Source organism: Phodopus roborovskii, unplaced genomic scaffold (genome assembly GCF_943737965.1).
Source record: "Phodopus roborovskii unplaced genomic scaffold, PHOROB, whole genome shotgun sequence".
Classification (NCBI taxonomy): domain Eukaryota; kingdom Metazoa; phylum Chordata; class Mammalia; order Rodentia; family Cricetidae; genus Phodopus; species Phodopus roborovskii.
This window is the reverse complement of record NW_026126517.1, coordinates 11,119,617-11,143,172: the sequence shown is the minus strand read 5'-3', so window position 1 is coordinate 11,143,172 and position 23,556 is coordinate 11,119,617. Positions and strand designations below refer to the sequence as shown.

The window sequence follows — 23,556 nt, the reverse complement described above, 5'->3', positions numbered from 1 at the left end:
AAAGGATCTTCCTCAAAACTTGCATCTGTACTACTTATACACAAGTGGCTGAAGATCAGAGGTCAGAGAATAGCTCAGCAGGGCAGCTAGGAATGGAACCCAGATTGGCTTGACTTGAAGGTCTATTTTGCTTACCCCAGACATAGTTCCACAGCATCAAAAGGATACTGCTTTCTTGCTGGAGCTTTCTCCTTAGAGAAGGGATAACAGGTGTGTGTGTGTGTGTGTGTGTGTGTGTGTGTGTGTGTGTGTGTGTAAGCATTGTCAGTAATGCTCCAGGCTTCCCATGGGTTTTGCACAACATTATGATAAACTTCATAACGCCAAATTTTAGTTCCCTGACTACACAAGTTGGAATAACTGAGGCACACAGGCCATTTGCAGAAACATGTTTAAATGATATCAACATAATATAGCTAAAAAGGAGAAACACAGCCAGGTAGTTCTATAATCTTAGCATTTGGGAGATGGACATGGGAGGTTCTGGAGTTCAAGGTCGGCCTTGGCTACATAGTAAGTACAAGGGAAGCCTGGATACATGAAACATTTTCTCAAAAAAGCAAACAAAACATTTTAGTGTGGTCGTGTGTGTTTGTGTGTTTGTGTGTGTGTGTGTATGTGTGTGTGTGTGTGTATGTGTGTATGTGAGAGAGAGGGAAAGAGAGAGAGAGAGAATCTATGAATCTTCATCTGTATACTAAGCTTCTCAAATTTGGAACTACCTGGATCATTTGCTGAACCTTTTCATATTTGTATTAAGGCTCAATGCTTTATAGATATATAGCTATTGTCTTATGTTTTTATTTATTTATTTATTTATTTTATTTTCCAGTTTGAATTTGGCTTTTGGGAAAGGCTAGGTGGCTCTACTCCATCCTTTCTAATCTCATTGGTCAAGTTGATTGCATTTGTGGCCTCTCTTCAAAAGGTGACTTACAGTGAATGAGAGCAATTTTGTAAATTAATATCATCATTGAAAATAAGCTGGCCTCCTTGTATACCTCTTTTTACTTGTTATTTGAGGCTGCCTGGTTGGACTGCTCAGACAGCAAGCAGTTTTGGCATGGACCTAGGGCTCAGGGGAATATTAACTTACAAGACTTTCCCTATTTTGCTTTTACATGTCTGAAACTATTTCAAAACTTAGTGGCTGAAATACAAGTTATTAAATACATGTGACCAGACTATAAGAAATGTTTTCTGCTCTCTGTGTCCTCTTTGAAGAAATGATAGATGGGAAATGAACTGGTGTGCATGTCATAATTACACCTGATTGCATTATAATCAAGATTCTAAAGGGGTGGTTAACTAAGAGGTAAGGTAATAGCACCTATGGTAGGTTCTATATGTAATTTAAGTGCCATGTTTGGGATTAGAAAAATTCTTTCATTAAACTTCAAGAGTTCTTGATGAATGGAGATGTTGAGTGTAAGATGTAAAGGGGAATGGAATCTTTGGTTTTCTGACCACCCAGTCCAACTTTCATCCTTGTACCCTTCTCTCATCCTGGGCTGTCTCAGGAATTAGGGGTCAAATTGGGGAGGGGGTGTGAGCCTCTGAAACCAGGGTGTGAATTTTTCTCACCCTGTATGCTCACCATTCAGTGTAAACAGTCTGTCCCTCTCCCTGTGTGTTCCTCTGTGGCTGCAAGGGCAGACACTGCCTGGGTATGGTGACAGGGATGCTGAAGAGTGTCTGCCAGTCTCCGGCAGCTGGAAAAGGTTTGAGCCCCTTTGGCAGATGTTTGTTGTTCCAGCCACTTCATTAACTTTGGAAACAAAACCCCTGACTATTTTGAACAAAGTTCCACTCTGTGATTGACAGCTGGGGTATGCATCCTCCATGGAAATGCATTACAGTCTGAGAATGGCTGAAAGGGTCTGGGAAGGAGCTTGAAGGGGGCGGGGAAGAAAAGGAAAGAAGGAGAAATTGGGCTGCATGCCATTGCTCAAAACTCAAAGTGAACAAGGAAAGTAGAAACTCATTTAAAGAGAAAGACAGATTTAGTACAGCTAATTAAGACTTGACATCCCGTCGAACACATTATATAAGTCTGCTTCTAGAGTTTTCATACAATCACTTATTCAGGACACATTTACCGAGAGAGCATTGCTAGGTGCTATGTGGATATTGATGGTAGGAGATGAATAATGCTGAACAAAGCGTTGACCACCAGGGATGAATTGTTCAGTGGGGGGAAAACATGCAAGGGACAACACAGTGAAGGAAATGCTAGCACAGCATAGAGGCAGTAACAGCAAGGGACAGCCTGGGAACAAGAAAGGGCTTCTCAGAGGGAGGTTGTATTTGAGATGGGTCTCTAGTTTTTCTGGCAGAGAAGGAGGGAGGGGAGAGGTGGCAGGGCATTCCAATTAAAGGCAAGGCTTGTAAAAGGCCAACCTTGTGAAATAGAAATTAGGATTAGCATTTGGAAATGAAAAGCCAATGCCAGTTTAGGAAATGAATGCCAGAGCACCAAAACTCCAGATTCCAAGATCCAGAACCACTCCCTCCAGTGGAAATTCTTTCCTACAGATTCCTCAGCTTTCTGGCCTTCCTAGTAGAAAGTTGGAACAAAAACAAAACAAAACAAAAAACCAACCAACCAACCAACAACAACAACAAATCTAAGGCACTGATGGAGGGTGCTCTACTTCTTCATCTATCAAAGTTCAGTAGAGTTCAAACCAAATTTACATAAGGGCATAAGTGAATTTTGTGCTTGCAGCTGTGTGGAAGTAGGGAGTAAGAGGGCTTAGAGAAGATGGCCTTGTGGATATATGTCAGGAGGCCAGTCCAAGGGCTTATTCCTGCGGGCTGGGCTAGAGGTTCAAAGCCCTGTGTCTGCCAATGAGTTTCCCCCGACACGGGGTACACAAATATCACTCCTGACCCGAGTTTTGGAAACAGAGAATGTGGAGAAGAAAGAAAAAGAAACAAGGATGCACTAAGGTGGAGAACAGAACGAAGGGCAGAAGCAAGGAAAGAGAAGAGGGAGGCTAAACCGAGAGGCTCCAAATGCGAGGACCAGTGAGGGAAAAGGAGAAATGGGGGGGGGCGGGGGTTAGTGGGAGAAGGAGTGAAAAGAGCAAAGAAAAAGGTTGAAGAAAGGGAGTGCAGTACATGGACAGGGTTCTCCCAGAGCAACCCAGAGCTCCAGCTTTCCGTATGAGCCTGTGACTGTAGCGGAGGCTGCTAGCCTAAGCGCCTCAGCGTTCTCATGCTATGTCCTTGAGGCCACTTCGGTACCGGGCTCCAGGCTGTAAGCCCGCCTTGCTGTCGCCTAGGTTAGACGAGGATCACACCAAGCATTCAGCTTCTCTGCGGCCGCAGAGACACTGTAGTGAGACACTGTAGTGGGGGTGAAGAGAGCTCCCCAGGATTGCCCTGGCAGCCAGCGTTGCATCCCGGTCCCTGGCCCATCTCCTCTCTCAGCGGGCCGCGGCGACGGTGGCAGGGCACAGACAGATCAGGGACAGGTCTTAGGCCCTCGATCCCCCACAACAGATAAGCCACAGGGTCTTCTAGGGATGAAAGCAAGAAACGCGCCGCCACCGGGTTTCCTAGCTGCTGTTCTACTGGGCTGCCTGCGCCTGGAGAAGAAATAAAAGCAATTCCAAATGGCGAGGAAGGAAGCGGAATCAGACGGACACAGCCGCGTGGGGAATAAAGATCGTCACCACCGGCTGCGGGCCATAGCAAACGCTTGATTATGATTCCGTCTATTACTGTCTATTTTCCTTAAGTGCTTAATCATTAGTTCAACAAGTTTGTCCCTTCCCGGGGTGAAACACCGGCCGAGGTGCGCGTCCCGACTTGCTTCTGTAGCTAGTCACGCTCGTAGCGCGCAACCCGGCAGAACACCCCAGAGACTCATGATCACCCCCAGGGTACGAGCATCCAGGAGGAATCACCAGCTGTTCGTGTCCAAAATTCTGTGTTCCCACTGTCGGTTTCCTTCCCAGCTCTCTTACACCGCTTTAGGGACACACTCTTGGGGCCAACAGTGCACCAGGAGGTCGCTTTCCAGGGCGGCGGTGCGCTGTTGCCGACAGACAGTAGGAGCTGTCCCAGGCGCACAAGTGCCGGACCGGTCGGTCCCTCTCATGCAAAGATTGTGGTTGAAAACAAAATTTCGTACAGACATTGATAGGGACAGACTCTGAGACCAAGACGCTAAGGAAAAAGAGGCAAACAATCTCCAAACACTTGAAGTCTGTCATTTCTGGGAATGAAAGCCGGGATCTGGCACTAGGAAAAGCCAGAATTTGGGCTGACTATAGAAGGGCCGTAGACACGTCGTGATCCCTCTGTTTTGGTACTTTCCAGCCAAGCAAACCGTTTTATGACCAGAATATAAACACACACAAATGCACATTATTTCCCCGATTTAATATTGGGGGGTAACTGACTATTCTAAAGTCATTTGTAGTTTGGGATTGTGAGGCAATCAAGTTTACAACCTCGGTGCAAACGCCCCACGCCGGGAGTGCACGGGTGCATCGTGGGCTTGGGAGCTGCGGGCTGAGAAGGGGACGTCACGGTCCCGGGAAATGGCCCACGCGGGGACAAGAGAGGCACAGTGGTGCTCTGGGGCCCGGATCCTCGGGAGTCTGGACGAATGATTCTACTACTTTGTGGCAAAAGACGCAGACCTAGCTACCTGCACGGCTGCGGAGGCTGGGAGCGGCGGCCTTTTGGCAGGACAGAGTACTATGCAGCTCGGAAGAGCGGCGGCGGGACGGCTGGGAGGCAGGAGGAGGAGGCGCGCACCGGCCGGACTGCGCGTGCACAAACACACGCGCGCGCGCGCGCACCCCAGTACACACACCTGGAGCTTGGGGGAGGGGGAGAGTAGAGCCGTAGCGAGTGTCTTAAAATAGAGAGCCATCGTGGGGAGCGCTCGCTTCGGACCGGCGGGAGGCCGGGATCTAGAGCAGCTCGACCGTGGGTGAGCAAGTCAGAGCCCGGGCTGCACGGACGCGCAGGGGCGGGGTGGCGGCCGACGCCCCTCGGCTCGCGCTCCGCACCTGGCCCTGCAGGAAGTGCGCGCTGATTGACAGCTGCGGTGTCCCAAAAAGGCTGTAGTCAAAGATGCTGTTCAGCGGGTGGGTGTAGACGCTGCAGGCGCGCCCGTGCCCGCTCAGGTCCGTCCGCGCGCCTCCCCGGCCCCGCCGCCCCTCTGGCTGCGGAAGAGCGGGGCTCAGGCCCCAGCCCGAGTGCCAACCCCCGCGCTCCCGGACGAGCCGGCGCTCGCAGCACTCAGGTCGCCAGGCTCTAGTCCCGGCTCACCATGCACTGCCACGCGGAACTGAGGCTGAGCTCACCCGGCCAGCTCAAAGCAGCCAGGCGGCGCTACAAGACTTTCATGATCGATGAGATACTCTCCAAGGAGACCTGCGACTACTTTGAGAAACTTTCCCTCTACTCTGTGTGCCCTTCGCTGGTGGTGCGACCCAAGCCCCTGCACTCTTGTACGGGTAAGGCAATCGCTGGGAGATAGTGGGCTGTGGTACTTTAGCCCGTGTGCGGTCGCCTCTGCTTTCCAATCCGAGAGCGTGAGGGACCAAACGATTCTTTTTCTGCGTCCTTGCGAGGAAAACGGACTAGCTAGCGGCGGACATTCAAAAGCGAAGCGTTTACAACCCGCCGGGGCAGGTACCGCTCCCTGGATGGGTGATAAGTTAAGACCAAGCGGCCCTTGGAGTGGGACTCCTCTGTAGCGCCCGCCCTGTCTTGCTTCTTGGAGAAAACCCCCTCCTTCTTGGCGCTATGGAGTTCCAATGAGAAACTTCAAAACACTTGACCAGATTCAGTGCCTAGGTGACTTCGCGCAGTGAGTTTGTCTGTTTCAACTTGAGCCTGGTGGTCTTACCCATAACGCTCTACTTGTTACATCTCCTTTGTAATTTTACAAGTAAACCGGTTTCCTGGGCTTCAAAACAAACCATTGAATTCACCGAACTGTATTTAAAATGACTCTCTCTCTCTCTCTCTCTCTCTCTCTCTCTCTCTCTCTCTCTCTCTCTCTCTCTCTCTCTCTGTGTGTGTGTGTGTGTGTGTGTCTGTCTGTCTCTCTCTCTGGAGGTAGTTTTGGACTATGCTGCCTTTTGACACAAGCAGAGGATCAACCTTGTTTGTTTTAAGTGACTAAAACCAACACCAGTAACAGTAAAGCATCCCTCCAACCTGGCTTCCTCTTTCCACCAGTAAGAAAATGATCGAATTTAGTAATAATACTGAAAGAGTAGCTGTGCAGGAAAGCCATCCAAAGATGTCTAAAACACATTTGATCGCCATGAGAGAAGCTCCGGGTTCCAAAGTTCCCTGGTGTGGTGGGGACTCAGGCTACAAAAAAAAAAAAAAAAAAAAAAAAAAAAAAGAGTTGAAGACAATTTTTTTTTCCAAAGAAGTTCTTGACCATACTTCTCATTAAAAGCAAACATGTAGGGGAGCCTTTAGCGTCTTTAGCCTTATACTTGTTGTATAGCTTCCATGAAGCAAGTTTATGAAATTATATTTTGAAAAATGGAAACATGTGCTAGCAGTGGTTCATGACTACTTATTATGAGAACGATTTGGAATGAAAAGCTACTAAGTATAATGCACAGAATCCTATTTCTCCCTTGCTTCTATTGACGGTCCTGCTAAACCTATCACTAAATCTACCTTGGTAATAAATATACCAAGGACTTTGCAAAAGCAAGATATTCCTACATTTGTTTGGCTATCCAATGAATATTACATGTCTTGTCAGCAAGGTGGAATTACATCTGATATCCCATAACAAACTTACAAAGAAGGAGCTAAATAAGATACATAAAGGAGATTTTAGAAACACAAGAGATATCCATCATGATGCCATTTTTACTTTTGTGTGTTTGCTCTAAGAGGTGCCTCACATGAGTAGTCTGTGAATATGCTGGGCTGGGAGAAGCAGGCTAAATTTTCTGAGAACATCTAGTTGCTACAATAATGCAAATCCTACAGAGGATTTGAGTCTGAGGCAAATCCCAGTGCACCCCATTCAGTCACTGCCCAGGGTAGAGGCTCCAGGAAGAAAACACAGTTCCTGAAGACCTAGGGGTGGGTTAGTACCTGCTGACTTTCAGGGCCTCTGTCATGATTCTGAGGCAGCTTTTCAGGGCTGGCTCATAGGAGTTACAGAATTGGGTCATTAAAAAATGCTGGAAAAAGGGTTCGGGGAGGCCCAGAAAACTGTCATGTAGTTATTCTAGGCTGAGTGAGTTCCATGATTTACACAACCTTGTGTGGGAAATAAAACAGGAAATCTAAGGATTCAAAGGCAATTTTGTGAGTGTTAAAATTGTGCTGACAGACATTGCAGACCAGTCCTATGTTCCCCGGAGTTCCTTGATGATTTGTACCAGGAGGGGTTACTGGCAGTGGTTTTCTTGCCTTCTTTTTCCATTCTTCCTTTGGATTGTTCCTTTCAAAATTCGTCTTGATTTTCCTCTAGTTGAGACTTAAAATAGAGAAAGTAGGATTTGCTAGTGGAATTAAACTCATAAAAACTGGCAACCACAGTTCATACTTTCAGATCCTAAGCCTTCAGTGGGTTTACAGTTTCAGTGGAAGCCTTACATGTAAGATCACGGGAAGCCCATTAGTGACTTCTCTGGGGTTTCATTCCTTCAAAGCCTTTTTGTACTTTTTAAGTGTCAAATGCAGGCTCAAAAAGTCTTAGCTAGGGTAAGCACAATCTTTTAAAAATTAATTATAAATAAAAATCATAAGTTGTTATCTATAACAAAACAGTAATTTATTTATTTTTTCTGAATAGAGAGGGATATTTAGCATATGTGGCAGGAGTAATGTACAAGAAATTCAAAGTAAGTGAGAATTAGTATATACTAGGATTAAAGTTACCAATTTTTCTCATCTTTTAGTTTGCCCAAGTCCACCAGCTTAAATAACTGCAACAGAAGCGAACTTTGCCAGGCAAAACATTGAAAACTAAGACTAAAAAGTTCTTCCCAATTGACTTACCAGTATGTATAAAAACACACAGGATAGGGGCAGAACAAAACCCACATTTAAAAGACTTCTACCTAATTAAGCAGTCCTTGTTGCTAGATTTAGTAATCCAGGTAGCAATGCAGGATATCAAATCTCCTCAGGCTGATGAGTCTGTGTTTAAGTAAACAGAGGAATGGAAATCTTTTTCATTAGGCAGATAATCACCTGGAAGTCATTTATTACTAAACATTTTCCCCTTGATGGAATACTTATCATCAAAAAGTATTGTTTTTCAACAGGCCCTTTATTGAAAACACGATTATTTTACTCTTTGAGAGTGGTCTTTAGATGTTTCCCAGTAGTTCCTTCAAACCACCTTAATAGATACTGAGGAGAATCCTTCTCTTTAAGCCAAAGATAAGTTTATTATTAATCTAAAAAAAAAAAAAAAGCCTTCATTTAAACAGTTTTCTGTGTGTACTGTCAGTGAAGTAGAGACTATTTTTTGACTTACTTGTGCATGTGACCTGTAGATCTTCTCTTTAAATCCGGTAACAGAACCAAAAATATTGCCAGTTGGAAGGGAGTAATCATCTCTCAAATATTAGAATGGAAAAGGTCATTGAAAGTTATACTTTATGAGTTTATGAATACAATATAACTTTTGGGGTATGTAGTAGTTATCCATTTTGGATCATCGTTAACTGTTTTCGATGGAAAGTTGCTTGAATAGAAATGGCCCCTCTCACAGACCAGATTGTAAAGCCGTTGGCACTGGAATTCTTTGAAAGTTTTGCCTCTGCATTTAAATCTTTAGAGGTAGTCAGAGTTTTTGAATTTGGGAATGCTCAGGGAAACTTGTTCCACAAATGCAAACATGCAACAGCTCAACCTAAGGATTTTCCTGCAAGGTTATTGATAAACATACCTATGGTATTAATTACTTATAATTTATTGTTGCTATTTAGAATCATCTTACATTTCCACTTGCTTATCTCAGGGAGAATACAAATATTTGGGCACTTTATGACCTGTGACTTTCTATTATTCTAGTACAATCTGTAGTCTAGTTCCTTTCCCCCTTCTTGAGCAGGATGTTTCTGCTGACCTTCAGTGTTAGTCCTTTAGGTCTGGCCCTGGCTATAGAGCTGGCAGGCAGGGGTTGAGAGGTCAATCTGCCCAAGTGGAGGATAAATTTCTATCTATCTATCTATCTATCTATCTATCTATCTATCTATCTATCTATCAATCTTGTGCAGAGTCATAGCATCACCTTGGGTTTCGACATAGCTCAATCCACTCTTTACACCGTTGCCCTTGTCAGGATTCTCAGAAATCAGGAAGACTGTTGTATCTTAGTTACACACCCTGGATAAACTTGTGCAGTCACACCCAGGGGACAGTCAACCAATTAAAAGGGGCATTTGGGACAGAGTGATTATCTTAGGAGGTGGCATTGAGAACATTTTATCCTCTGGTGGGTCCATGGGAAACAAGTTCTTTGGGGTGGTGTCCTTGGGCACATTTATCACAAAGACCGGGTGTCACGCTGTAAAGTTAACTGAGGCCCAGACATGCACGACTCTGTTGCCCTGTTAGAGAGCCAGCAAGTGCTTTATGAAGTTCCCCAAACCTCTGCTCTTTCAGTTAGACACCAAATCCTGAAGCATATAAGGAACTTGAGAATTGAACCCTGGAATGTTAATGGAGAAAAAGAAACCAGGGTCTGGGAAAATGATCATTATCAATGCTGCCAGAGGCAAGCAGGCTTTTATTAGCAATTACTCACACCAGTTTCTCCTATTCCCATTTGAAGGGTGAACACATTGAGGGACATATAGCATCCAGGACTTGCTCAGGGTCAGAATATTTCTGGAGAGGTGGTGTTAACTTAATACCTTAAGTTTTATAATTTCTCTGTAAAAAATTAAATTGAGACACTGAGGGGCTCCTTAGGAATTGGATATAAGAGCTTATGAATTGTTTACTAACAGAGTCTCTGCTACTGCTGATTTTCCTAATTGCAGATGGAAAAAAGATAAGAAATTCTGTTCAGAGTTAAAATGGTTCTTCTAATGCTACAATCCTTTATATACTTAATTCAGTGGTTTAATTAAACAAATATTTTTTAATATTAGAACACACACACACGCACACACATGGCCAGTTACACGTATGCAGGCTATTTATTCTTTGAAATGGAAGACAGGATTTGTAATTCAAGTATAGATAGTAAAAGTTAATTTTAGCACATTGTAGAGTTCCCAGCAGTCTATATGAGAGGCAGTAAGAATTGAATACAGTTGTTTAAATTGTAAAGAGAGATTAGAAAGAAAGAAAAAAAAAGACGATAAAGAGAAAGAATGGATTTCTGTGAAATCTTGAGGCCACTCAGGTTCAGCCTTATATCATAGGGTATCTTAGAGCCTTTTGTTGTACAGACCAAATAAGGTGGCTTCTGAAATCACTGTCCACAGTCAATTAAGCAGGTACCATTGATTCTTCTACTTAGATTCATGCTAGGCACCTTCAGTGAAGTCCCCTGGAACCTGGTACTGCCTATCATTTAACATTCATGGCAGGGGTAAGTGGCTGAAGAAATGTCATATCCAAAGCATTTTGGGGCTTTTTTTCTTCCTTGGAGGAGGAGGGCTTGGAGCTTGGGAGGTTGGAGAGCTGCAGGAAAAGGGACACATGGAAAGCAAAGCAGCTCAGATGGCCCAAGCTTCACTCGCTGTACTGTGCTTGTCACCTCATGGGGAAGTGAAGAAGCCAGCTCTCCCATTTTGCCATTTTTTTTTTTTTTCCTGTCTTGTAGTTAATTTTGTGGCTTGCTGACTGAGCTAGCTTACCAACTCTTAACTGGATTATGATCGAAGGGCTGCTGCAAGGATTTGGGTGCTGTGAGATGTGCCCATTTTCTTTTAGAAAGTCCTTACTTGGCACTTCTGTTGGGTGGAAGGGCTATTTCCAGTGTTTCTCTTGAGATAGACTCACATCTGGATTAGCCAGCATCCTCCTTCCTACCCCAGGAATTTGCTAAAGCTGCAGGCATTCGTAGAATATCCACAAAGCATAGAATATTCACAGGTGAAAAAGAGGACCAAGGGCTGAGGGAATTTGCAGGGGGCCTATTCAGTGCCTGCTATTTTAGCTGCCAGAGAGCTGCAAACCGTGTTTCTCCCCACAGCAAGTGTGGCAGATACAGACCCAGCATTAGAACTCATTAATAATGAGGTTCTGATCTGGACCTTACACTAACTTCATGGCATTAACAAAATAAAGTCTCTTCAGGAGAGTGTTCATTTGTTATTATTATTTTTTCAAAACAGAATGTCTTTGTAAATTATCAGGATTTAATTTATTTTTATTGCAATTTAATAATGGTTAGAAAAAAAAGTCTTGTTAAAATAAGTGCTCTAAATAAAAACACAGTTAATTTTCCATTACAGTGTCTAATTACTCATCCTTGCTAGAGCATTTTATATGTAGGTAGTTTAAGTTCTTGAAAGTGGAAACTTGGCACTCATGTGCGGAAGAAAGCCTTGCACCTAGAGAGTTTCAGAAGGCTGTCTAATTATATTTGGGTTGCAGCTGAGTCGAGTCAACTCTGGAGAGGACAGAGAACCCCTGAGTGTGGTTACTGAGGAGTTTCTGGTGTCTGCGTGCCAGTTGAAATTGACTGTGGGGGACAGTGATCATGAATTTCACATGACATGGAAGCACATCTGAGGAGGCCCTGCCAGTCGCCAGTGGTGCCGATGTCAGGGCTATGCCATGGGTCTAGCATGCATCTGTGTATGTTGCCTGATTCTACCAGCTAAGATTGCAAAGACAGCCATCCACAAAGGAAAGGTCAGATGCAAGTGAAGAGAGTCCAGAGGCGAAAGATCATAGGACATCCAGTAAGTCCTGAGTCCAGGCAGAGTACACATATCTTCTGTTTGTTTGTTTGTTTGTTTACTTATTTAAGATTAAGTCTCACTATGTATTCTATGCTAGATGGGAATTCACTGTGTAGTCCAAGGCATCACATTCGAAATGTTGCTGTTTCAGCTCAATTTACTTTATAGGGTCTCACTCAGCCCTGGCTAGACGGGAACTCTATTTGTGGATCAGGCTGACCTCAAACTTAAACTCACAGAGATCTGCCTGCCTCTGCTTCTAGGGTGCTGATATTAAAGGTGAATACTACCATGCCCAGGTTCAATATACTTTTGATTATGACTTTTATTACACATGACTTAGTTTTTCCATAAGTGCTATGATTGCCCTTTCCCTTTGCATATGTAAGACCACTGTGGCTCTGTGGGAAAATGGAGTGGTCTTGGGAATAGTGAAATTTATGAAGGCCTGGCTGTATTTCCACTCCAGGAAATACTTGGGCATGGGAAGTTCCTGTCAGTCTCCACCACCCTGTTTTTTTTTTTTTTTTTTTTTTTTTTAAGAGTTCCCTTTACTCTGTGACAAGACAATTGCTGAGATTCAAGATAATGATCCTGTCACAAACAAGGTGGCAGTCACAAGTGTATTGATTGAAGTTTAGTTTACATAATACCTTGTGTTGCTGACTGCACTTTTCTTGAATGGACACTAGAAACAGTGTAATTTCTTATCTTGGTGAGCTACCATGATTGAACAAGAGGGGTTGCAAAGAATCTGCTCTCTGAGCCTTGCAGTCATCTTCTAGAGGAGACTATAAACTTGGTAGGAATGGCAGAAACATTCGATGTTTTGAGTGCCTTTTTTCACATACATAATCATAATCATATGAATAGTATGTGTCTGCTTTCTCCTTCCATTCTTTGGGTCCAAGAGATGAAACTCAGTGTTGTAAGGTTTGGTGGCAAGCACCTTTACTTACTAAGTCATCTAGCTGGTCCAGTAATTTTTTTTTTCTAATCTATTGACATGTTATAGCACTGGCATAAATGCTTTTTATTTTATTATTTATTTATTTTTGGTTTTTCGAGACGGAGTTTCTCTGTAGCTTTGAAGCCTGTACTGGAACTCACTCTGTAGACCAAGCTGGCCTGGAACTCACAGAGATCCACCTGCCTCTGCCTCCTGAGTGCTGGGATTAAAGGTGTGTGCCACCACCCTTAAAGGCTAGGCTCACAACCAAAACATAAATGCTTTTAAAATCAGTTCTAAAACATCCCTGAGAAGGAGCACTGTTATCTCCATTTGCTAGTGAGGAACCTGAGAAGTGAAATCACATTAATGGTCTAGATGGTCAGTACATGCAAGGTGGATGCTCAGCCTTCCTGTGGTCAGGAAAACTTACAGAGATGCTGTAGGCAAATCAGAGGGTCTGGCCGCCTTAGTTGAAGATGGAAATGTATAGAAGTAGACCTTCTCAAACCCCAGACACTGGTGATTAAGGTGTTATTTAGTTTGATTACTTTGGGGGGTTTACAAATGTGTGTGTGTGTGTGTGTGTGTGTGTGTGTGTGTGTTGGGATCAAACCTGGGGCTTTGTGCAGGCTGAGTCAGGACACCAGTCTGTTAGATGACTGAAGAAGAAACAAACAAACAAACATACCATAAATAGTTGGCAACTCCTGGTATGCACCCTGTAGTGCAGCGCCTTGAGAAGTTGTGCCTTGAGGAGTCATGGTAGATGTGTGCCCGGACGTGGATAAGTATGTTTATTCCTGTTTTTTTTTTTTTTTTTTTTTTTTTTTTTTTTTTGATTAGGGAAAATTAAAGACAAGCAAACAACCTAACTGGCTTTTCGGGAACTAAACTAACATGTGCTGTAATCATGCAATAAACTTTATGTAGTAATTAAAATAAATGATCTAAATGTGTTTGTGTCAACATGGATCATTTTTAGGATTAAGATGAAGGGGATGAACAAGCTGTGGATTTGTGTATAGTCCGGTACTATTTATAGAGTGACTGGAAACATTTGGGGAAGTACAGGATATTATTGGATAGGAGGATGGCAGTGAGGAGAACGACCCACAGATTTTTATTTTCCTATGTAATTGTTTACCATTTAAAAAGGCCTTCTGTGACTCAGTCTAAGCATTACAAATCTGTCACTTGGTTGTGGGTACACAGGTGTTCATGATATTGCTCTTTGGACTTCTGTGTAGAGTTGAAACTTTCCATAACGTAAACATTGAAAATCGATAGGCTATGGGACCACACATACCCATGACACTCTTAATCTTGTGGAACTTTTCATGGCTTTCTCAATTGCTTTTCCTTCCCAAGACAAAAGCTTTTAAATACTGAGCATGTCGACAGTTTCACAGTAGGGACACAAGGTCACTTTATAATTAGATACATGAACAGCTCATACTAAACCGTCACTGTGGCTTCGGAAGCTGGATTTAGGGTCTTGCCCACTTTCCTAGCCTGGCTGACAGTGTTATTTCTTTTCAGCGTAATGCTGTACTCCATCCATGCTTTGGCATGCGAGTAAAGAAATTTTGAACTTGTAAAGAAATTATTAGAACTCTTAGCTCTTAATTGTTGTTTCCTGCTAGTGTGTGTCAATAATTATGTAAGTCCGAGTTATTGGGAATTATTATTATTAACAATACTTAAAGTCATAACAAACTGCCTTTGCTTTGCATCCTACTTTTTATAAATATTTGCTGATATGGTGATATGCTACCCTTGGCTTTTGGCCAGTCATTCATTGGTAGTGGTATTTTAATAAAGGAAAATTGTCTAGGATAGCTGAGATAAAATATCAAAGAATATGATGTTAAACTGTAGTTTCTTTGACAATATAGGATAAGACTAGTGATATGTTATCTTAAGTTTTCTTTATATTTTGTAACCATGATTTAATTTAAAAGCTGTTCAATGTGTGGTGTCAGGGATTGTTGGAAGGAATGAATGTTACCATGGCAATCTCCAGAGAGATGTCTGTTACCAGTAATAAGTGGTCATCTTGTTGTTTGGTGGTGCTAAACTCAATCACATTATTCTATAATGACAACTATAGTGGCAGATGCTTTATCCAGCTATTTTAGCAGTCCAGACATTTTAATTATCATTTCATGGTTGGTCTAATTTAGAAATACTACTTTTAGGCATTTTGGCAAAAACATAGCCCTTTGTGAGCTTTGCCCTCCTTTATGTGAAATAGTTGGTACAACTAAATTTGCTAAAAACATCCCCCCCATTCCCCAGACTATTCCCTTTATGCCCAAATAAATGTATGAGTAAAGATACAGTTAACATCTCACAAGATGGCAAGAAGGGTGAGAACACTTCAATAAGATGTTGGCAGGGGCTCTTTACATAAATATAGTATGTTGCTACAGTTGTTTTATTGTTATTAGTTATCTACAGTGTTAATAAATCAAGCTTTATGATATATATGGAAGGAAGCCAGCAGAACACACAGGGATTGATACTAGCTACACTTTCACATATTCATGGAGGGTGCAGAAACACATCTTTGGATAAGGGTAAGAGATTGATTGAATCCCAAAGAGTTTCCACAGAGCCATGTGAAAGTCTATGAGAAGAACGCAGGGGCCATTATTCTGCAGTCTATGAAAGTCTGCACACCGGCATCACATCTGTTAGGTCTACTTTTAAATCTTCACGTTGAAACTACTTGGGACAGGGGCTAGAGGGATGGCCCAGGGGTTAAGAGTACTTGTCCCTCTTTCAGAGGACCGTAATTCTGTTCAGTATGCCCATCCATCCACCCTCGACTTCTTATTACTCCAGCTCCAGGAGATCCAATGTCCTCTCCTGGCATCCTTAGGCCCTCCCACCCCACATAATTTATATAAATAAAAACAAAATAAATCTTTAAGAAGGTGCTACTTAAGCTAGGAATGGTGGCAAATGCCTCTAATCCCAGCACCCAGTAAGCATAGGCAGGGGGATCTCTGTGAGTTTTAGGCTAGCCTGGTCTACACAGCAAGATCTAGCCTACTCAAGGCTACTTTGTCTCAAAACAAAGACAAAAACAAATTATCAAACAAAAAAAGGAAACTACTAGAGACAAGAAGAGTTAAGATGTAGGGTATTCAGACAATGAGGGATGCATTGGCAAACTGCAGGGAGAAAAGGCATTCTATATAAGTTACTTCTTTTTCAATATTAAAAATGTTTTTTTTTTTTTATTGAAAAAAATTGGTGTGTCATCCCTGAGGAGATTTTATTTGGAGGGTGTCACTAATTTTGTTTTTCCTGGATATCATGGTAAATTACAAGTGTTCTTAGCACATTAGACAGCTGTGACTACTGAAAGTTTATTTTCCAAGTTGCCTGTTGAGATCATAGCAGGACAGACCACCTTGTCACAGGGTTGGCTATGTTTGTCTACTGGAATATTCTGCTTTTGATGCTTGGAACAATTTGCCTAAGCAGAATGTGGTTGGCTGTTTAGGATGTTGTTGGGGGTGGGGGTCAGCTGTATCCCAGGTTCTGTGCTGAGAACTTGTACACATAAGGGCAGTCAAAACTAAATGGAGACCCTGTGTGAAGTAGTTCCCATTACCACTGTTCATAGAAAATGACCAGCAAATGGCAAAGTTGAAATTAGACCATGCATCTCTTTCAATGTAAAGTTCACGGGATTATTAGGCATGTAAATCAGAATTCAAATATGCCCCCATTTAGGCAGGCTTCATAATATATATTTGTGTATATGTGTACTTACACACAACAAAGTCCATTCTCCCCCCCACCCCCGCCCCTGTGATTGAGGTTTTAGTAATTCCAGAAAATTCCAGGAGGCAGTGGGATTTTGGGTGGAAAATGAAGTTGTCTGGTCATCAGGAGGTTTCAGATCTGCTGTCATCTTCTTCTGTGACTCACTTGTTGCTGGGTGACACTGGCTGAGTCTCTCTTGGGCAGCATTGAGCTGTGATTCACTGAGTAAAGCTTCTCCCGGAACAACCAAGGGTTGAATCTGCATTCCTTCATTGTCGTGAACTGGATGGGAAACACTTGACAATTCAGAGCCAGTCTCCACTCACTTCCACTTTAATTGGTACGTGCTTGTGGGGTATAATGTGATAGTTTAATACATCATGCAGTGTGTAGTGATCAAAGCCTGTAATTATCATTCCCATGTCCTTGAACATTTCTCACTTCTCTGTGTTTTGAGCTCCATCTAGTTACCCCACTATGCTTTAGAATAAAATGTTTAACCTTCCATCTAACCATTTTTTTTTTTGATACCCATTGCCCATTTTCCCTCTATCCTCTACCCCTTTTTAGCTTCTTAGAGACCAACTGTTTTAGTTTCTAATCAACAGGCATTATTTGTCTTTCTTTGCCTGGCTTATTTCACTTACTATATTGCTCTCTGGTTCCATTAATTTTGCTGTAAATGACAAGATTTCATTAAAAAGATGGTCACAATCTTTGTTTGTTTTTCCAGTACAGGTTTCTCTGTGTAGCCTTGGCTGTCCTGGAACTCACTGTGTAGTAGACCAGGTTGGCTTCAAACTCACAGAGATCCTCCTGCCTCTGTCTCCCACGTCCTGAGATTAAAGGCATGCACCACCTGGCACAATCTTTGTTTTTAAAAGATTTCTTGGAACTGCAAATTAGGGATCACTGGATTGTGGATAACTATGTAAGAATAAATTTGGTGTAATTTGTGTTCTGTGTTTACAGATACCTGAAGGTGTTTAGTGGAGGAATTCTGTGTATAGGTTTTTAGTTAGACACTTCTGGGTTTGTATTTTATTGTCTGTGTGACCTTAGGCAAACACTTAACCTCTCTGACACTTGATTTCCTCATCTATAAAATGGAGCTAATAATGACTACACAATAGGGTTGTTGTTCAAGTTTAATAAAATAGTGTTTATAAAGCTATTAAGCATAGTTCCTGGAAACAAAGCACTCAGTAATTGATAGCTTGTATTAAAAATAATTATCTCATAATAAGAATGTCTTCTCAGTTGATTGAGGCACAGCCCTTTAGGGAATGATTACCATTATTTATGAATTAAACTCAAGCAAAATTAGCTGTCTCTCAAAAACCTCCACTTTACTCTAGGCACCCTTCTGGATTGCATCATTGTGCTGGCTGACTTTTAGGGCAATGTGGGTGGTCTGTGTGAAGTGTTTGAGTTCAGGTCTTCCTGGATGGGTATGTTCATTCCTCCCACCATTCTGTTTTACAATGGGAGCTCAGAGTTCTGTGAATTTAAGTGAGTGACACAAACAGGTCAACACTGCAACCTCACAAAATGAGCTCTGTTGCTTTCTTTTCCATTGGGGTTGCTTAGGATTAATTACCCATAGGAAGTGTTTCATCATTGGATGTTAGGGACTGCAGAACTGTATTAGAAAAGGAGAAGAACTCACGGAGTTGGATTTCTTTTCTTCTGTAGGAGCAGAGTTTAGGGATCATCTTTTAGAGGAGTGTAAGTGTTCATGTTCTTTTATTTCAGAACACTGAGGAGGAAATAACTTGACAATAGACAATTTTTTGCTGATTGGATAGGATGGAAGAAAGCAGTTTGAGGGTATCTTGCTTTCCTGGTTTATTTTTAGGTCTGGATTTGGGGAGCATTCTACTGTTGGTGAATATTTTGGTGGTCTTCTAAGTGGCAATGGTGGATGGTCATTGTGTGGAAGGATTGCCTAAATGTGAGTTCTGCATGGATCTTTCTGGAACTGGGTTTCAGAGAAGCCAGGAGTACCTTAAAAAGTTTAGTGTCTGCTGGTGGTACTGTATTTGGTGATTCTCTTCGGTGTGAGAAAAGTTCTGTGACAAGTAGTTTTCACTCCGGTGGCATAAAGGAAATGCCACGCACAGGGTAGTGCATCTGTCCAACTGCTCAAATGTTGAGTCCTATAAACAAGATCTAGTGTCCTCTTCCATGTTCATGGTGGCAGGGGCCAGGTGGGAGGAAGCCAGAGGATAAGATAACATGGGTGTGCCACCATGGCAAGGTAGGGCGGTGTTTGTGAGGAGGGTGGTCAAATCTCTGGCTGACCTTCAGCCATAATCTGAGTATTGATTAGCGAGACAGAATTCAGTTGAATGTAGGGATTGTCTGTATCTTGTTAAAAATATTCTGTGAGACTTGTGGATCTAGACAAAGCACGCGCGCGCGTGTGTGTGTGTGTGTATGTGTGTGTGTGTGTGGTGTTCTCCTGGGAGGACAGTAGGCAGGAATGGGGTGGGGGTGGAAGAGGAATGCTGGCAAATGGGAATGAAAAGTCAGGCATGAGGCACTAGCCAGGCCACTGCAGCAGGTCCTGGGATGCTTGCTCAGCACCTGCTGTCCTCAGAAGCAAAACAAATGTTAAAAATAAGGCTAGAATACTGTATTTGAAGACAGCGTTGTGAATATGTGCTCCTCTCAGAAGCGTGCCTGCTAACTCACAGCAGCCACTGATTTCTGATGGGGCAATAGCCTGCCCAGCCACCCATGTAGCCTAATTATCGTGCACGTTAACGATGCATTAAAAAGGGTCATCATCTTGGACCACGAAAGAGCCTTATGACTATATTTTAATACAGCCACAGTATTCATGCAGTGCCACACAGGAAACTGTGTAGTGGATGAACACAGACAGGAGCAAGCAGAGATCAAGGTGGAAATCCTGCTAAAAACACCCTTCTTCCTGGGCTGGGGATGTAATTCAGTGTCAGAGTGCTTGCCTAGCATTTGTGAAGTCCTGGGTTCCAACCTCCAAGCCTGATGACTGTGGACCTTCCCTGACTACAATGTTTGAATGCTTTACATTCTATTACTGATAAAACAGGCCCCACCTCCCCATTGTGCTAGGGAGGAATGACTGATTAAGGACTATTAACTTAGCTCTGAAAGGACAAAAACATGATAAGCATATGGGAAGCTAAGTGGTCTTTGTAATTATAGACATTACTGTGTTCTGTAGGCAAGTGGGTGTAGGGGCTGGCCAAATCTGGTTTACCATCTTTTTTTTTTCTCTTTCTTTCTTTCTTTCTTTCTTTCTTTCTTTCTTTTTTTTTTTTTTTTTTTTTTTTTTTTTTTTTGTTACTGTGAGCTAAGAATAGTTTTTGTATTTATAAATAGTCACAGAGACATCAAGAGAATATTTCACGATCTGTGAAAATTTTATGAAATTCAACTGGTGCCCATACATAAAAACTTAACCATACACTCTGGTTTATATATTGTGCATATCTTACGATGATCAGTAGAGGCAAGGAGATGTGACAGAGATAGTATGGCTCACAAAAGCCTTAAACATTTATTTTCCAGAAAATTTTGCCAACCCTTGACAGAGGCTATTGGAAGAGGAGTTCCTAGTTGTGAAATAAGGCGGTTACTGATCCACAGCATGTGATATCATCCCAAGCTACACAAATAACTCTCTTCATCCATCAAGGCCCCCGGTGCTGCTGTCATGTTTTGATGTGTGAAGGGCTGAGGGTTAGAGTGTAGTGGGGGTCTTTGCAAAGACCCTCAAAATTGACATCAGGCTTGGGCTCTTAGGCTGACATCCCAAGTTTTTCTCAAAATAATTCTGTACCAAGAGAGTGGTCAAAAATACTTCCAATAAAATGGCTGAGCGAAGTGGTTAGAATACAATAAAATAATTTTAGGGTTCCCTCTTTGCTGTTTCAACATACACTGTTTTTCCTGGGGGGAATCTGTGGATGACAAGTGAGGACAGACTGGAGAATCAGCATGACTGATGGCTTGAGATTTGGTGACAGTTCATATGCTTCTTAATTGGCTTTAACTTGTCACCCATCCCTAGATATAATATTAAGTATAAATAAAAGTTATGTGACCATTTACCACAGCCCTGGCTGGAAAGAGAATGCAGAACAGGATGAGGCAGTTGACTGTGGTTGTCTGTCCTGTTGTGGAGTGGATGTCTCTCTGCCTCTGAGTTCCCAAATGCCTGCATCAGGAGCTCCCAAATCCTTCCAGGAAGGACAAAGTATGAGCCTCTAGCTCTTCTATGGCTCCCTTGCTTCCATTTAAAATGCTAACTCATGGTGAGGCAGCCTTTTAGCAAAACCCTTTAGGGAGCAAGGTATGTGACAATAAGCTGGTTTTCTGTAGCTGCCTCTGCATTAAAGGGTTAACCCATACTCTAGGCTGAGAAGCTTCTAGATTTAACTCTGACCACTAAATGGGAGTTGGAGAGTCATGAGGTCATTTAACCTCAGAGGAATCAAGTGTTGATTTTGGTGGGTAGAATTCCACTAAGTACAGATTTTCTTATTCAATCTTAAGTGAAGTTCATAAAATAATAATACTTAGTTCATAATGTGTGTTTGTCAAAACATACATCATAACAAACACTTGCATATGCCTACCTTCTGACACCTGAATGTTTTACATGAGCTCACTTATGTAACTCCTACCATGATCATGGTGGACACAGGGTAATTCACCTCAAATGATAGAGAAGGGATTGCAGAGACCTCCCTCACCTGAAAAGAACGGGATGGAGGAGAAGGTGAAGTGACCTCTCCAGTTTGGACAGGGTTTACTTGTGTTGAAGGCAATCTTGAGTTTCTGCCATGATAATACAGGAAAGCCAAGCAGTGCAAACCTTGGGACACTGAGGGCACTGCTGCCCAATTTAGATCTTGGTTATCTGAAAATTTTATTTTTAAAATGTAAAGTACTGTGTAGTAGGGGATCCTTAGCAGTACATACATGTATTTTGAAATTCTCTCTTTTTGAGAGGAACATTCTCTCTCTCTCTCTCTCTCTCTCTCTCTCTCTCGTTCTCCCCCCTCCTCCCCCCCTCTCTCTCTCTCTGTGTGTGTGTATGCTCTCTCTTGAGTGCAATAGTGAAGGTGTGATGGCCAGAGGATGGCTTGTTCTCTCCTATCATGTGGATGCTGGGAACTGATCTCAGGTTGCCAGGCACATTTTCCTCCTGAGTGATCTTGGAGGCCCTCCTGCTCTTAATTGTTACTGATTTGTTTTGAAAAATTTAGGATATACCAAACTATTCCCCAAAAGGATTAGGATGTCTTTTTGTTTTTCTTCTTGTTTTAGAGCCATTCAAATCTCATAGAGCTGAAGTCCTAGAAATGTGTTTTATGCCACATGTGCAAAGCAACTTAGTGACAGGGAAGTTGTTCCACTCTTACCCATTGTGCTGTTCAAGGATGCTGATGATTAAATACATTTCATATCACTGTCAATCTGCTTTAAAGTTGGGTGGAGGGTGTGGTTCAATGGGAGAGTATGTGCTTGGCATGGCATGCATAGACATTGGGTTCAATCCCAAGTCTGAGCACACACACACACACACACACACACACACACACACACACACACACACATACACACCATGTAAAATTATCAATTAAATACAAGAATAACAATAAAACGAGCAACAATATGCCCATCAAACCTCCTTGGAAAAGAGCATCTTTGCCTGATACCTGTCCCCATGAGAGGTCACCCATGTCTCAGCTCTCTGCTATGACTGCTTTTCTCTCTAGTTTTGACATGTCTTTGTCCCTGTCGTGTACTGCTTTGCCTTGTTCACTTTTGGGTATCATATCAGTGTAACTGAGCATATTTCATGTGGCTCACCTTTTCCCATAGTATTGCATTCCCAAGATTCCTCCTTGCTGTTGTTTATGGCAGTAGTTCATGCATTTTTATTACAGCATATAGAGCATAAATATACCACATTATATTTCTTCACCTTATTGCTGTTCTTACTGTTATACATATTGTTGCTTGAAACTTCTTGTTAAAATTTCCCCCAGCTCATTAACTTGAAGAGTGTTTTAAATAAAATATTTTCCTACAGTTCATAGTTGTCAGTGGCAGTTTATATCTGTTCCCTATACACAAAGATGTAGTTTTAATTTGGGGCTCAGATTTACCAGTCAAATAAATTTATTTTTAGTTGGTTTATGGGTTCATTTTTTTTTCCAGAATTGAACAATGACTTGTTTAATTTTCAAAAGTAAATCAAAGTATTTAAGGCTTACAAAACAACACCAAAAGGTGTGTATTTAATAGTTAAGATGTTTACATTGCATAAATGAATAAACTTAAAATATTAAATCGTGGTGGAATGTGAAACACTTTCCTTCTGAAAACTGAACATTCAGTGAGCTTTTCTGTGCAGAGCAAGAACCAACAATATCACTGTGCACTCTTGAGATGATCTCTGCACCACTCGTTTATTACAAAACTGGAAAAGAATTCTTATTTTTCCATATTTTTTTTCAGTAAAAAAAAAATAGACCCTGAACCATTCTGGAATAACCCACAGAATTATGCAGAACTGCCAAGTTGGGGCAGATGACCTATCCACCCACCGTTCTGCTCTGACTGGAGAAGAAAAGGGTTACACAGAGCAATGAAGTCCTTTAACCCGGATCCCCGGTGCCCTGCTGGGCGTCCTTTCAATGTGGTGCCCCTACAACCATTCTGTGAATTGGTCACTTTTTCTAATTTTGAAGCAGCAGGGATTTTGTTTTGTTTTGTTTTGTTTTTCCATATATAAGCATTTGCCTCAATTCAACTTCGTCCGAATATTTAACATTATCTTAAAACACCAAGTCTCTCATACAGTCTGTGACACTTGGAGGTGTGACTATTACACCAAGTTTTCTCTGTGCTGAGCCTGCAGGGGTCTCACCCTGC

General features: G+C 42.3%; 1 protein-coding gene across 1 annotated transcript in view; it reads left to right on the top strand.

The window, feature by feature from the left end:
* Positions 1–5,047: 5,047 nt before the first annotated feature.
* The window catches only part of Barx2 (BARX homeobox 2), a 67,415-nt gene continuing 48,906 nt past the window's right edge, over positions 5,048–23,556 (top strand). Inside the window, exon 1 of the mRNA XM_051197024.1 lies at positions 5,048–5,480. Within this exon, the coding sequence (XP_051052981.1) occupies positions 5,294–5,480 (187 nt within the window). The 5' untranslated portion in view covers positions 5,048–5,293. The remainder of the gene's footprint in view (positions 5,481–23,556) is intronic.